Source organism: Erpetoichthys calabaricus, chromosome 13 (genome assembly GCF_900747795.2).
Source record: "Erpetoichthys calabaricus chromosome 13, fErpCal1.3, whole genome shotgun sequence".
Lineage (NCBI taxonomy): Eukaryota > Metazoa > Chordata > Cladistia > Polypteriformes > Polypteridae > Erpetoichthys > Erpetoichthys calabaricus.
In genome coordinates, this window is record NC_041406.2 from 84,858,540 (window position 1) to 84,876,167 (window position 17,628).

The 17,628-nt window shown below is 36.0% G+C and overlaps 1 protein-coding gene across 1 annotated transcript in view; it reads right to left on the bottom strand.

The window, feature by feature from the left end:
* Window positions 1-17,628, bottom strand: part of atp9b (ATPase phospholipid transporting 9B) — a 320,223-nt gene that overhangs the window by 100,589 nt on the left and 202,006 nt on the right. Inside the window, exons 12-13 of the mRNA XM_028817197.2 lie at window positions 12,722-12,882; window positions 3,377-3,519 (exon numbers count right to left, since the gene is read on the bottom strand). Of these exons, the coding sequence (XP_028673030.1) occupies window positions 3,377-3,519; window positions 12,722-12,882 (304 nt within the window). The remainder of the gene's footprint in view (window positions 1-3,376; window positions 3,520-12,721; window positions 12,883-17,628) is intronic.

A 17,628-nucleotide genomic window follows, 5' to 3' on the forward strand; every position in this document is an offset into this window, starting at 1 on the left:
CTTTCTCTCTTCAAATGCTTACCTAGCAGTTCTAAAATGCTGAGAGCCCCTGTGTGCTAACTTTGGCCTAGCCTATACATAGTGAGTGGATTTATAAAATAATTTTTGTACAGAGCACAATGACATTAAACTTTCATTCTTATTACAAAAGGTGAATCACATACTCAAGGACATCAGTGGAAATTAAGCGGGAAGTGTATTTAAGACTGAAGCCAAGAAGCATTTCTTTTAAGCAATGAACTGTGGGAGTCTGGAACAAGTTGGCAACATTTAAGAAGAATCTTGATGAGATACTGGAACAGCTTACCTATTAGCTAAACAAGCGGGCTTGATGGACTGAACGATTTCCTCTCATTTGTCAAATTTCATATTTTCTTAGCAGGGGCTGGGGGACGCCTATATCCTTTGACACCCACACCTTCATCCTTGTAACATCCTTGTAAGGGCTGCACAATTACTCCAACAGAGGCCAGGAGAACCTTCTTCGAGGTTACCTTTATCCTTCAGGCCCCTGACTGCTATCTTGAAAGGTTTCACAAATAACACATCATTCAAACAAGCACGGCTTTCTATTACTATATTCATCACATGGGTCAGAAGGTATCAACAAACAAGGCAATTTCAGTGAAATAATATTAAAAGTTTTAGTTAATCATTACTTAAGTTTATATGCAGAGAAAACTACTAGAAGTCAAAAACAGAAAAAAACATACAGCCTGAATGATTCATATCTATGTTTATACAGCAAGTTTCAGAGTCCATTCCTAATCCATCTAAGGTATTCTGTAAGCATGCACCATCATGGCACAGCCTTTCCCCTTTTTGCCGCAGGGGCACAATTTCTTTTGCTAGGTGGCACTGTACTTTTCTCCTCTGACAGCAAGACATTTCGATGTATCTTCAGGACTGCCAACGTCCTCTCCCTTTCTCACACCAAACACCGCACTTCACTTTTCTCCTATGCCATCGGCCTTTCTCACAAGTTGGATATAACATGTGCGTTAAGCCAATAGAGGTGACTTCTCTTATATTGTGGCTGAGTGGCTATTTTTATCAGTCAAAATGTGGACAACTGAGAATTTCACTAAATGTTTACCAGCCTTTATTTAATAAACTGAGAAATACAGAGATATGAAAAAACTTTATGATTTTTATCATAATTAAAACATCTATGATGAAAAAGCAACTCCAAGATCAGCAAGAACGTTGTCCTTTTTAATGCATCCTTCTGTATGCACTAATGTATTCCATAGGAAAATGGTACAACAACAGGATTTATTAGTCATTACAATGTTTAATTAAGATGCCAAAAATCAGATTTTCTCTGCATAGTGTATAACAAAAATATGCACGAAACAGGATATGACTTACGGTTTTCTCATGCAGCTCCAGTTTTAAAGAAGCCTGCATAGCGGCAAAGACACTGCTGGAAAGTCTTGAGAGTTTGTGTAATACTAATATTTCATCTTCAAACCATAGCACAGAATAGAAAGTTTATAAGTACTGTAAGTAATAGGCAGCTGAAGGATGTTTGCTGTGTTGTTAGGATTCACTTTTTTCATTTCATCCGTTTACTCAAAAGTGAGACCCATTCAGTTCCTTCAGGGTTACTGGTAGGCTGCAGCCCTTAATATTTCTCATATATGGATCATTACTTTAAGTATTTCTGCCTTACCCTGAAGCACACACCTGTGCAGTTTCAGCTTTAAAGAAGTATGTGAACTGGGAGTTTGTTGGAGAAAGGCAGAGTGAAGTCTACACAGAACAGTTGTGTAGCAAACAATGGCCACATTATTACTGAGCACTAAGTAACTTGTTTTGTTCAATAGGTTACTTCTGCTTAAGGTTGCAGGGAGCAGAAAACTATATTGGCAGCATTGGGCTCAATATCCATATACTAAGTAAAGTTGAGACAATATGTTGAAATTGAACAAGGTTTATGTGCCAAAACCTATGACAACAATACCCATGTTTTCAATTTCAAAAAGATCTTAATTTTGCAGAATCTTAAATCTTTCAGGGTGGATGTCGACTTCTGTCAAAAGAAAAGGTTGACGCCGGTAATCAGCTGTAAATGTTTGAGTTGGAGGCTCTTTGGTTTGACCGACATTCTCCATGCTTGGGTGAGTAGTAAGAAACAAAAAAATGGAATCAACGTCTGGTGAGAGATGGAAGCAAATGTGTAGTACAAACTACTTCATGGATGATGTTTTGCATATTAGCGCTGAATTGGACTCTGATTTCTATACAAGTGATCGAAAATGAAGGTCAGGTACCAGCATCAGCTGATCGGTCCCCAGCTGATCGTGGTGCTGAACAGGTTCGTGTAGCTGACGTGCCTACAGCAATATTCACCTGGGAGGATCGGCACTTACAATGGACAAGAGGTACAAACCAGACTGCGATGCCCTAAGACCGTCGCTGTCGCACCTTACCACATGAAGACAGCCTGCCAACCAGACTGCCACACATTTCTGCCGAAACGGCGGCCACTGCACACAGCAACAGACGTTTTAGATTGATTTCTATGTGAAGCCGTTGCTTTGTGTGTTTTACAGAAAACTAATTATCCTTGACTGAGTGACCTTGAAGGATTGATTTCAGTATGTACAGAAATGTGTTGACTCCACTGTTCCTTTTAGAAGTTAAATATTGTGTCCTGCAGGGCACGGTACTCAGACCTTTGCCGTTGACACTTAACAACCTTCTTCAGACACATATTATCAGAAAGCATATTTAATTTCACTTGTCTGTAGATGCCCTGCTATGGAACTGCATCCTGTCCAGGGACTGTTCCCACCTTGTACCCAATGCTAGCTGGGATAGGCTCCAGCACCCCTCGTGACCCTGTTCAGGACTGAGTGGGTTAGTAAATGACATGTAGATGGTACTCAGCTATACACTTTTTTTCAGTCCCAACAGCATTTCTTCTATAATCTCCTCAATTTACATACAGTGGCATGCAAAAGTTTGGACACCATTGCTTAAAGCGTCTGTTACTGTGAATAGTTAAGTGAGCAGAAGACGAACTGATTACCAAAAGGTATAAAGTCCAAGATGACACATTTCTGTTCAGTGTTTTATGCAAGTTCAGTGTATTGTTTCTGTTTTGTGCAACTGTACAGTGAAAAAAACGAAAGGTGCACCATGCCAGGAGGTCTCAGATAACTTTTACCAAGGTTTCAGACCTTCATTAGTTCAAAAGTATATATACACTTTTTTTTTTTTTTTTTTTACACATGTGTATATAGAGCGTATATATTGTTCATAAATACACACCTGCTTGAGCAAAACAGGAGTGTCTTCCTCTGTCCAGAGTTACTTCTGTCACACCAGCCCTAGTCTCAAGTCATCAATCAACAGTTAGGATCCTTACCTGTTTTGTCTGTAAGTAAGTATACCAAACGCCCAAGTTCTTCTGGAATGGTACTTGTTCTCACGACTGTACCAGGAATGTTTTCATCCTTCATTATCATCCATCCATAAGCTGCTTTTCCCATGTCCAGGTTAACTCGCAAGCTAAAAAAAAAAAAAATAATACATGATCTAAGTTCTGAAAAATGCTACAAAAAGTGATTTTTAATAAATTTACAAACCTTTCCAAAAACAAGCTTTAAATGTGTCAGCATGGCTTACTGAGTGTAAATGGATCCATTTTAAGTTAAATCTATAACACAATAAAGTGTGCAGAAAGTGAAGGGGTCTGAATACTTTCTGAATCCACTGCATGTGGTAAAACGAAAAAAGTTCAGGGGAAAAAAAAAATCAACGCTTTTCCCAAAGAAGTGAAATTTTCAAACAAGGTTCTATTCAAAATGTACTATACATTACATTTATTATTCATCCATCCATTCACCTTGTAAATTTTGTTTCCCGATTATGAAGCAAATAGGTTTGAACCACCTATCTTGTCAGCATCAGTCACAAGGCAAGAACTAGTCCAGAGCACACTGACACCAGCAAAATCCGCTCACTCGCTATAGACCAGCTTAATGCAAGTCTTTGGGATAAGGGAGAAAAATTGTAATATGCAGAAAAAAACTATCACAGGTATTGGAATACAAGAATGCCTTTGATGAGAAGAGGCCATCCAACCTAAAACAACTCTTCAACCATGCAACCTTTTCAAAATATGGTCAAAATCTGAATATCCCAGTTGTAATACCACATACTTCACTTGATCCTTAAGTATCCATAGTTCCCTATGTGAAGTTAAACTTTCCAGCACTTAATAACTCTTAACCGGCTCTCATTTGTGCTCACATGTTCTTGAGTGAAGATCTCATTTTAAAGTAAGAGCTGCCAGCTAGCCCCAGTGTTCCCATGATAATTTTAAACACATCTGCAATTTCATCGCTTAATCACCACTAGTGATGAGCAAACGTTGCTGAGTTCACTCCGCCATGAGTTCCCTGAAATCACTGAAATGTTTGTGAAATTCACCAAACTCTGCAAAATGCATTAAAGTCAATGGGGAAGGACTAACTCAATTAGATTTGACTGGATTATAATGATACAGTCGTCTTTAAAGTGTCCCTGAGGGATAGGGAAACTTCTGCCAACTATACTGGACCAATTATTGTGGCCAAAGACATGATCTGAGCTGTGCGGCAGCAGTGCCAACCACTGCACCACTGTCCCTCCCTGAAATCAAAGAAGAAAGAACTTAGTCAGAGATGCGCGATCATACATTTCAACAAAACAAAGTGGAAATGCCAAAATTGTAGTCAAACGTCAGAAAAAATATGCAGGTTTTTAAAAGGCAGATAATTAAAAGTGGCATGTCATGATTGAAACCGCTGCCTCGTTCTAATTTTTGAAGTTGTGCTGAAGGCTCTCCAAACTGTCTGTGCTGATGATGCTTTGCACTTTTTATTCAATCAATAAGATAGAAACGTCTTGTAAATAGTAAAAATCTTTCATTATTATTATTTTATAGAGTTTCCTGTGTTTGGGGTTGTCAGGCTCCTTCAAGGTTTATTTTCACTCTCTCAGCGCCACGTGGATAATTTTTATCTCTTATGTTGATGTGGAACTTGAAGATTGACCTGCACATTTGGTTACGAGTTTGTAATGAAAATGATCAGCACTCTATACCAAAGGGGCGGTCCCATTAATGTTGGCTGTTACAGCTCTGGAGGATGTCGCACGGGCCTCACAAAGCATTATTGAGTGCTTGTATTTAAAATTTTAAAAAAAATCTCCTAAATGGGCCAAATTATCAAACACAAATGCAGCAAATTTGCTGCAAATAATGCTTTGGCGAAATTCGTTGATCAACGCTAATCATCACCTGCTCATTTTTAAGAGATTCAGCTCCCTGACTCTTTCCTTACAGCTAATACACCACAGACTTGGAATCAATCTAGTGGCTCCTCCTTGGACCTTCTCTAGTCCATGGACAATCGCCCAACCCCCCAATTCTTTAATTATATCTATTTTTTTTTCTACTACTTATGTATACCATTTTACATTAATTAACCTTATTCTTCACCTCTGAACATCTGCCCAAGTCTGAGTTCTGTTCAGTTCCATCTGTAATCATTAGGTCAGCTCTATGGTATTTGCCAATCCATCAAATTTAAAGTCATCTGAAAATGTAACTATTTCTTTTTAAAATTCTTCTATCTATGTATAAGCTCATGACTTAAAATTGCACAAAATTAAATCTGGCAAGTATATTCCTAGGCAGGGTATAGAACAAAGCTACATAACATACAGAAATAAATGCAATGAATAGGTGGATAATAATAAACACACCAGAAACTCCAATTTGGACAACCCACATGAAGAGTACAGACTTTAAGGTTGATGCAGGCAAGTGTGTGTGTTTATAACCAAATTACTGAATTCATTTTTATCCTACATTTCCACTTGCAAGCACTGCTCGATAAACTTTAGATATTTTTGGAAATTACTTATCGTTGCCAATTTTTACACTTGGCACATGTTGCTTAGTCTACAGAAAACATCAGAGCGCTATAGTTAAAGTACAAAATTCCTGATTCGGAAAAGCAAGGAAAACTAAATTCTGAGTGAAGACGGGGCATTTATTACAAAACATTGTGTGTAACAGCGTTTCTCAGCCTTTAAGTATTTGCGACCTGAGTTTTCACAAGTTTTAATCGCGTCCCCCCTAAGGTTTTTTTGAAAGGAGCCCACTAATACCAATTTGTTCTTTTTTAATTAATGATATATTATAGATGCATATTTTATTATACCTACTTAACTTTTATTGACATTTATCTAACGCTATATGTATTTTTCTAGTATCAGAATGTAGTTTAAGTTAATTTGTTTTGGTTTCAATAGAAGAATTTTTCATATTTTCGATTCTTGTTTTCTTTTTTTCACATCTTCGCGCCGCCCCTAGGGGGGCCCGCCCCACAGATTGAGAACCACTGGTGTATAAGGAAGTGCTTTCAGCTAAAATATGTAATTTAATTCAATATGGAGTTTAATAAGCATACAAGCTACAAGTATACTTAGAAGCATGCAAGTGTAAAAGTTACTTATCCATTTTTCTCATCCTTCTTTTGTGCTCACAGCTGTAAGCACTGTCCACCCATTCCAAGACTACAGCCACAGACATGCTATTAGATCTTTGACTATATCTACTAGTCTTTATTATGTAAAACAAAAAGGAGCAACGATACACAAGAACCTCTGCTTTTAACTATCAAGATTGAAAACATTCCTTATGCATTAACTTGTTTTTAAGTCAATTTTGCACAAATCTGCTCACTGTGAACTGAACTCACACTTCCTCCAGTTTGATCCCTAAATTCTGATGAAGTACTCTAATTTTTTTTTAAAAGTAGGCAAGCCGGTGGAGGCAGTGTGATGCTCTGGGCAATGTTCTGCTAGATAAAAGTTTGGGTTCTGGCATTCATGTGAATGTTACTTTGACACGTGCCACCTACTTAAAGACTGTTGCAGACTTCTTACACCCCCTTCATGGCAATAATATTCCCTGATGGCAGTGGCCTTTTTCATCTGGATAATGTGTCCTGCGTCACTGCAAAAATTTTTCAGGAATGGTTTAAGGAACATGGTAAAGAGTTCAAGGTGATGACCTGGCTTCCAAATTCCACAGATCTCAATCCGATTGTGCAACTGTGGGATGTTGTGGAAAAACAAGTCCAATCCATGGGTGCCCCACCTCGCAACTTAAAGGACTTAAAGGATCTGTTGCTGACGTCTTGGTACAGATACCACAGGAGACCTTCAGAGGTCTTATGGAGTCCATGCCTTGACGAGTCAGAGGTATTTTGGCAGCACAAGGGAGACCAACACGATATTAGAAAAGCGCGATATAAATGGAAAGTATTTTTTTTTTTTTTTTTCATGCAAAGAGCATCACAATTACTGCAACACTGATCATTTTACACACTGCCAATGAACTGTAAATACATTTAAAAAAGCTACTGCAACAATCAATTATTATATGTAAAAAGTGAAACTGACACCATTGCAGTTAGAATTGCAGTTAGAACACTCTAGATGAGAACAGGCCATTCAGCCCAACAAAGCTTGCCAGTACTATCCACTTATTTCTTCCAAGAAAACATCAAGTCGAGTTTTGAAAGACCCTAACGTCTTACTGTCTACCACACTACTTGGTAGCTTATTCCAAGTTTCTATCGTTCTTTGTGTAAAGAAAAACTTCCTAATGTTTGTGTAAAATTTACCCTTAACAAGATTTACCCTTAAATAACATTTATTATTAGGCAGGTGGTTTTAATGTTGTGGCTGATTGGTGTATGCATATGTATACATAACCAGACGCACATGTACATATATACAGTACATACATGCATATAGTGTATAGGTAATTTATCGTATTAACAAAGGAAATGTTTATATAAAAAAAAAATTTAAAAAAAAGGTACCTTTGTACATAATGTAACCGGCATAACTGTAATAAAGTCAATACTGTAAGTTCCTGCATACTTAGCTCAGTGATGGGTTTCTTTTAGGTACTTTCTGAAAAGAGTGCAACAGTTGGCACCATCACCTGGAAACTCATGAGCCTGTAGACTGTATGGTGGATCACTTAGATGAGGTTTCAATTAAACTTCTCTTTCTGGTTGCAACATGTGTCAGAAGTCTGTACTGTTGCACCATTTTGTGGTTTATCGCATGAGACCACACAGATTGTGTATGCCAAAAGGAGCATAAGAGAAATAAACACTCGGAGAAGCTCACAAGCATATTTATATCTGCAAACCTGCCACTGACATGCAATTACAAAAAAAATGGCACAAGGTAAAATATATACACATTTGTACCCAATTTTTAAGAGCGTTTATGCACTGCATATATCAAAACATCAGTTTTTCAAAATATTGTGAATGTTTTTGACTATCAGTTTGTTTTACTATATGTAAAGATTTTTACGGCTTGTCCTCTGGCATCCATGAAGCACCTCACATCATGAAAACTCTAGGTCTGATACAGAATTAATTATTTTCTAGGTTTATATTTTTCCTAGTATACCTGATTTATTGCACAAAGAAAGTGAACAATAAGTGCAATAACAAAAGGAAACAATTAAACTCCAGCCAGCCATTCTAAATCTTATTAAACATTCAGCATAGTGTGGAATGGATGGCATACATATCTTCTAAAAAGACTTCAAATTCTGAACTTTTTCTATCTTTCATTACCTCTGCTGACCCATTATTCTCATTTCTCTCCAGTAAAGATGTTCATGGTATTATATCAGACCCTTTCCCTGAACATGGCAGTTGCCTTATGTCACAGGAAAAAGATAAATACATAAATAAAAGTCAAAATGGGACATTGATACATTTTTTCGGTTTCATATATAATATACAGTAATCCCTTGCTATATCGTGCTTCGACTTTTGCGGCTTCACTCTATCGCAGATTTTATATGTAAGCATATTTAAATATATATCGCGGATTTTTCCATGGTTCGTGGGTTTCAGTGGACAATGGGTCTTTTAATTTCTGGTACATGCTTCCTCAGTTGGTTTGCCCAGTTGATTTCATACAAGGGACGCTATTGGCAGATGGCTGAGAAGCTACCCAACCAGAGTGCATATTATGTATTAAATAAAACTCCTCAAATATATTGTGAGCACGGGGGCTGTTCGCACCCCTAGAGGATACGGCCGCTCCTCAAAAAATGCTGAAAGATTACCTTCACATTACTCCCTTCCTTGATGGGCTTACTTGTGGCTGCTTTGTCAAGCGATATGCTTCCCGCACGGTGCTTCGCATACATAAAAGATCAAACAGCATGTATTGATTTTTGATTGTTTGCTTTTCTCTCTTGCTCTGACATTCTCTGCTCCTGACGGAGGGGGTGTGAGCAGGGGGGCTGTTCGCACCCCTAGAGGATACGGACGCTAGTCTAAAAATGCTGAAAGATTACCTTCACATTGCTCCCTTCCTTGCAGCTGCTTTGTCAAGTGACATGCTTCCCGCACGGTGCTTCGCATACTTAAAAGCTCCACAGCACGTAATGATTTTTGATTGTTTGTTTTTCTCTCTCTCTGACATTCTCTGCTCCTGACGGAGGGGGTGTGAGCAGAGGGGCTGTTCCCTCGCACACTGGCCTAGAGGATACGGACGCTCCTCTAAAAAATGCTGAAAGACTACCTTTACATTGCTCTCTTCCTTGCAGCTGCTTTGTCCGGCGGTGCTTCGCATACTTAAAAGCCCAAACAGCCCTATTGATTTTTGATTGTTTGCTTTTCTCTCTCTCTGTCTCTGACATTCTCTGCTCCTGAGGTGCACTCCTTTGAAGAGGAAGATATGTTTGCATTCTTTTAATTGTGAGACGGAACTGTCATCTCTGTCTTGTCATGGAGCACAGTTTAAACTTTTGAAAAAGAGACAAATGTTTGTTTGCAGTGTTTGAATAAAATTCCTGTCTCTCTACAACCTCCTGTGTTTCTGTGCAAATCTGTGACCCAAGCATGACAATATAAAAATAACCATATAAACATATGGTTTCTACTTCGCGGATTTTCACCTATCGCGGGGGGCTCTGGAACGCAGCCCCCGTGATCAAGGAGGGATTACTGTACATACAAATACACATCTCTTTACATTTGCTGAAATATACAAAAAGCAGTATGAAACAATACTCTATTGTGTTTCAAGAGTTGCAAGTTGGCACTCCAGTGTTGTGCAACATGACATGCTTATCTCCAGTGATACAATGTCCTGGGACAGTAAAGTATTCACTTCCTATCTTTACTTTTAATTAGAAGTTACATGATGTTGCTAATGGTTATAGCTGCTGCCTTGCATTGCCAAGGACCAGGTGTTTGTTCCATCCTGGTCAACATCTGTGTGAATATTCCATATTAAACCTATTAACAACGGTTATGCTATAATATAAAAGGGCACTGATAGATAGATAGATAGATAGATAGATAGATAGATAGATAGATAGATAGATAGATAGATAGATAGATAGATAGATAGATAGATAGATAGATAGATAGATAGATAGATAGATAGATAGATAGATAGATAGATAGATAGATAGATAGATAGATAGATAGATAGATAGATAGATAGATAGATAGATAGATAGATAGATAGATTTCTTTATTTATACACATATGTACACACTCTTAGCTATTAGGAGTATCAACTGATAGAAATTTTGCAGATATAAACGAACACATAATACCATAACATTTTTCTTGTCAACTAAGTTTTCCTTAATTTTTGCCTAACAAGTTCTATTTTTTTTACTTACAAACAGCATGTCTCTGCTGAGTGATCAATTGTTGGTTAATGGTTGGTTTTCATGCTATTATTATGGCTTTCCAAATCTATGAGATACTGTATCATTATCAAAAAGTGTAGAATGTTTAAGCATAAGGTCAATATACTTTAAATGCCTGTGGCTCAGTTTAGTTTAAATTAGCTCAAATTGTATTTTGTAATTTAAAGCATAGCAATATTGTTTAACTGTCATTTTGTTAAAAAGTGTGAAATATGTTATCTGTAAAATATAGTAGATATAAGGCATTACGCATTTCTGCTAATTTTTCCCATTAACAACTGTTTCAGTGCAAGTTTCCACTTACATAACACATGGATTTATGAATGTCCACAGAAATGAAACTCATTTGTAACCTAAGACCTGGATGTGTAGACATACTGTGCATAAACACACACACATACACACACCAACAGTTACAGTACTTCTATGGAGAAAAAAAATTACTAAAGCAATTTTCCTTAAAAAATGAACAGGCTTAAGTATCATATAATAATAATAATAACTGTATTAAATGTCATTTGGAGATGTGATTTGCTTTAAAGTTATTGTGCCCATAGACTCTCATCTGGACTGACACACAAATATAACTTTGAAAATGGTCAAATCACGAGTGACCAGGGATAACTAAAACAAGCAAATGTTAAAGATGAAGTTGAAACTTTGTACCTGTTACAACATTTAAAGAAGTAAAAAAGGAAACCACCTTGGTATAAAAATTTGACAGAGCCTTTTAGGATAACAGCTGTAACTATTTCGGCAATGGATACATTTGAGGTTCTGATTTTTCATATAATTTACTGATAAAATACATCAGTTTTGGCAAAATAGTACTTTACACAGTAGTTATTTATCATTTCTAATACAAAGTGGTCAGTTTTTATAGGAGGTTGAAGACCATTAAAAGGCAGCTCTTTCTAATAATATGGCTAAATGGAATACAAAATTAGTCAACCTTCTTGCTGCTTTTTTTTTTTTTCTTGTTCTTTATTTCACCTTATACAATTTCTTGTATAAGGAATTTGTTAGTTTTTGCATACCCCTTGGGGTCAGAGCGCAGGGTTAGCCATTGTACAGCGCCCCTGGAGCAATTGAAGGTTAAGGGTCTTGCTCAAGGGCCCAGCAGAGTAGGATCTCTTCTGGCAGTGACAGGGATTTGAACCGTCAACCTTCGGGATACCAGCGCAGATCCTTAGCCTCAGAGCCACCACTCCGCCCTAAGATATGTTTGGCATACTGTAAGTTTGGGCATATCAATGATCACTTACCTAGTCTTGGGCAAAAAGAGCACTCTGGCACATATTGTAAAAGCAGAATAGAATCTTAACATGCTCAGTATATTGAAATCTCATCTCCATGCCTTAAAAGCATATTATTATATGGTAGGGAGGAATAATGGTGTATCTAAATCCTTCAAATCTTGCCTTAATCTGTTGTCTTCCTTCAATATTTTCACATTTCAGTGTCATATTTGTATAATAACCTAAAATTATTGATTGCAATATATACAAACAGCTACAGTTAATGCAGAGTAAATTAACCCTGTCATTTTTGCAATGATTCCATTACTTTGGAAGTCTTTCAGTTAGCAAAATTAAGGCTCGTCACTTGACAAACAATTACATCATCATAAATATATTTATTCAACATTGCGGATTAAATATCCTTGGTTCACCAGTAATATGAACATTACAAAATAGAAGGGGAAAAATCCAGCAGCTTCTTTCCCTGCAGCTTGATCCTTTAAGTATCAGCACATTTTCTTTGGCGTCTCCTCTAGTTTCAAGATAAGATCAATTTCCTTCACTATGAGAACTGGGTATAAATTTCAAGAAAGTCACAATCAGTGAAATTAGACAGCGGTATGCGAGTGTGGGTGTATTTGCCTTTTTTTTTTCTTTTGCATCAATGACCATGTGTTTATGAACACAAATAGACACAAATTCATACCTGATTGGAATGATGTAAGAGAACAGTAGTATAAATCGAAACAGGTAGCGATACCACGGTCCGGCGAAGCCTTGTAGAGCCACCATCACTACTGATAAAACAACAAGTGCCACAAATAAAGCTTTTGTTAAGCTGTTCAGCTCCAAGTCCAAAAGGCCAACCTAAGGTTAAAAAAAAAAAAAAAATTATATATATATATATATATATATATATATATATATATATATATACATACACACACACATATACTGTATATATACATGTAACAGTCTAAGACACCAATGCTTAGAATACATAAAACAGCAGTAAAACAAACAGTATATAGCACTATTAAAGTAACAGGGCAGTATGACAAGGCAGAGTTAAATCATGTATAACAGATTTATATTCTTTATATTAGACTTGCTTATGAACAGTTAAATGACACAACAAAACTGAAACCTACTGATAAAAGCTTGTTTTTATTAAAGTAATACTATTAATCATTTTAAGAGGTATAGAAGTATTTCAGATTAGTTGAATCTGTCAACAAGAAGCAACCCAAGTAGTAAAAATCCAAATTTTACATCCATATGCATGCAATCGAGCCGTCAGTGGTTCTTCAGATTGCAAATATTTATACATATAGTCTCCATCTCTTAAATGGGACAGGAAACCAGAACTAAAGAATAATGTAGGATGGCAGACACATTAGGTTATTAAAGTTATACATCAGGCTTGTTTATGTTATCATGAGGCTTCCATGTATGGTTATAGTTTATTAAAACTCTACACAATTAAATGAATATCAAGTATAAAAGAAAAACAGTCAAGATATCGTGCCTTTGACAATTTAAAATGCAAAATATTAAGTACAATCAACAAGCATATATTAACTAATTTTCTTACAGTTTCTCTCAACAGATATATACGTAGATACTGTAATACAATAAATGTGTAGTGCTGACCCGTTAAACACATACCATTGAAACTTATTTATGCATATATCTATATCTGTCTGTATTTGTTTATCTGTGTGTGTGTGTGTATTATATATATACATATATATATATATATATATATATATATATATATATATATATATATATATATATATATATATATATATATATATATATATATATACATATATAACTACACACACAGTACATATGAATATGTATTGTGCATATAACCAAAAGCTTAATTTATTATTACTTGCATTTGGATATTATGGGGAAAAAAAAGAAAGGGAGAAAAAATATTATTTCAACTTTAATTTTTCCTTTCGTAATGCTGCTTTTAAAATAAGGCATCATGCTTCCAAAACACTGCTTCTATGTTAAAATAACTAAAGTGGTAGTTGTTCTTGGATTTTATTACTTCATTTTATTGCATGGCTTTAAATTGGAAATCGCTAGATGTTTACCTCGAGTAGATTCAATATTATGCTTCATGCTTTCTCAAAAGGGTTAATTTTGCATTTTTAAGTGCATTATGGATTCATCTACAATAGTTATAGCCTGCTGTAAAGTTCCCATATTCAGATGCTTTCTTTCAGAAGATCTAACTTTTCTTTTCTTTTTTCAAGTGTATTCCTCAGCCAATGAAACCTGTGGGAAAATTATGTCAAAAAGAAGCCCCCCTCCCTCTCGCCAACCTTCATCACAGTAGGCCTTTTATCTTTCGACTGCGCTTGCAAAAAAAAAACAGTAAAACATAACATTTCCCTAAATAAAGAAACATTTTGAAAAAAGACTATATTTAAATAGTTCAGTGAAAGAAAAAAAATTCCTACATTCTTGTGCCCGGCCTGTGCCTTCCCTTGAGAACTGGACGACAGAGGGGCCACAGTGACTGATTTATCAGCTGCATTTAGAAAAGCACTACAACAAGGACAAATATCTTGCAATTTCCGTCGCCTCAACTACTACATGGTTTATGCTTGAATTATTGAGAAAAATAGGTTTTTGGATTAAAATGAAGAAAAATTAAGCCAAAGACGCAGAGCATGTTTCAAAGCCCAGATCTCTTTGCGTTGACAAAGGCGGTCTAAGTTTCAGGCCTCGCTGAGGATCAGATGAAGTCATTATTCATTCAGTCAGGAAAAAAAGACTCAATTACCTCAACCTAAAGATGCTATCAATGAATGCAAAGTGCATATTTTACTCTATTCATCCAAATCCCATTAAAAGTGAAAGGAATGATTTAATCTGGCCTTCTAGAGTTGGTCTTTTTTTGTAATAAAATAAAGAATCAGTGTCTCGCAATATGCATAACCACTAGCTCAAACTGTTTCCCTGAATCATACCTTGGAGCAACTGTGAAATTTTAGACAAAATATTCAGGAACTGCATCCAAAAGTTTTACTTTACAATGTCAACAGTACAAGGGGTAAAACCATTTGTCATCAGGGTCTATACAAATTCATTTATTTATCATCTGTTACCCATAGAAGTCCCACAAAGCCAGGCAACAGCTCAGGTGCATCTGCATCACTGTCGAACTTGTTGCTAAATTAACAACTATTACCGATTAAATGAGCCATGTTAGTTCTCACACTATAAGCATAATAGACTGAAATGAAAAAAAAAAAAAAAACGAATATCAATATATAAAAAATGTATGCAATATCTTGATTTCTTTCATTTAATCTGTGAAAACAAAATATGTCTGCTTGGGGAAAAAACAATTATTACTCTTTTAATGAATTTCATGTTTATAACCAGAATCACTAGCCATCACATAAGAATAATAAAAGTTATTAAAGTCAAGCTGCATAATGTCTAATACATAAAATTAATTTAAAGAGATTATTCCAAAAACTGGGACTATAAACTGAGAGAACTAGGACTGAAATATACAGAGAAGAAGTGGACAAGTTCACTTAGTAGAAATGTAAAATGATTGCGTGCCTCTTGAGAACACGTGTTAAGAAACGGTGTCAAGCCTTTGTCTTTATTGTGATGTTTAGGATGTTTAATTGTTATTTTTTCTTTATTGTTCTTTTTTTTTTTCGAGACCTGTTTTCACTTTGTGAATTGTTTTTTCTTAACAGGCGCTATCATTTTCTGTATTTTTTTTTTTAACGGACGCTTCCATGTGGTTGTTTAGCAATAAACTCTATTGCTGGACTTGCACCATGTGACATCATTGCTTAGTCACTGTTTAAGATGGTGGCACATGTGTTTTCTTTTTTCAGACTTTGGACTGAAGAACTTTCTTCAAAATCAATTTTGGAAAGAGTTAAGGCATTTTCACACTGAAAGTGTATTTGTTTTGCTCCAGATCAGCAGCTGATTAGTTACTTTGTCTCAATTTCCAGTTAGTTCAATTGTGGATTATACAGAAATCTTTCAAGCGAACCAGAAGTTTAAAAAAAAATACAGAGTTGGTATTTCATGGACCTACTTCATTGGGCAGAACATCACAAAAGTTTGACAGGAGCTGCAATTGTGTACGACCACAAGACCAGTAACGATGTGTCTTGTTTACCAAATGCACATCTGTGAGTGAATGCCCATTATCTGATAACTACAAGAGTACATGAAAATGATGCGCTATATTGCATGCTACAGACAGCACATGTTTCCTCTTGGTGACCATACAAGAAGAGGACAAGCTCTGGTAAGGTCGTGCACTGATGTGCTTCATTTTTGTTCAGACAAAATATGTATTAATAATGTGTTAATATTTTTCTCATTAACATTTAAAACATGCCCAGCAGCATAAATCACTCTTTTTTTCCCCCAGATTAAGGGGTTAAATATTCACTCGCACAAACATTCATTTCTCACTAACCAACAGTCCAATCCGAAGTGAATCAAAACATTTTTTGTTTTTTTTAAGTCACCTGCTGTCTCTAAGGACAGACATAAAGAGGCTCTGAGGCTAGTGCTAGTACTGATGTGGTTGACTAGTAGTTGTGGGAATTATTTTATAAAACTAGTGCAAACATTTGTGTATTTATTTATATACTGAGATTGCCTAATTACCTGCTGAAGTGTATCTCATAATACCCATTATTTCCTGTAGTTGATTAATCTCATGTTCGATCACATTTACACCTCACTCAAACCTCCCCAGGGCCCACTTGGTATCATACCTGAGACCTTTTCTAAAGGGTCCTGGTCCAGATGCTTTAGCCCACACTATAAAATAAGGTTACCATGTTCACATCTGTTGGGGAAAATAGTGCCAGATTTTGAAGAAGATGTTCAAAACGTACTAGGTGTGAAAACATCTTTCATTAGTGAAAGGATAACGAATTATTGTTTAGGATTCTGACTGAGCCTTCCTTTGGCTCCAAGTGCTGATTTTGGTGATTGGCTTTGATAGACATTAGAGGGTATCAATCTCAGCCTGATAATTGATTGTTCATTTAAAACCCAGCCATCACCATTTATTGCAGTACAATTTATCATTAATATTTTATATAGTTTACGTTTCTCAAAGAAAGGGCATGTACCCATTGTATATTGTTTTTCAAATTTTATAACCTTCGACTTATTTCTCCTAAAACCGTATTCAATGGGAAAGGTAAATTATGAATAAAAATAATCAACCTAAGTACACTGCTGGCATTTAATTCATTGGTAATTTAGTGTCTAATCATGTAGACATTGTGTGTACTGTAAACAATGCATGATTTAGAAACAATCCACTTCTCATTAAAAATGTTTAAAATGGTTGACCCTTTCTATATTTTTTACATAACTAAGTTGAAACTTTTGATTATTTGGTAAGATGTCGATATATTTCTATTAGCCATCCCAAATACGAAACCTGCCTTTTATATTTCCAATCAACAGAAACAGGACATATTATTTGAGTTGTATTATTATTATTATTATTAGTGGGGTGCTCCACCCGCTGTTTGCTTCACTCACCAACCCCTGGGTGGGCATTGAGTGCCCGCTATCTCGCTA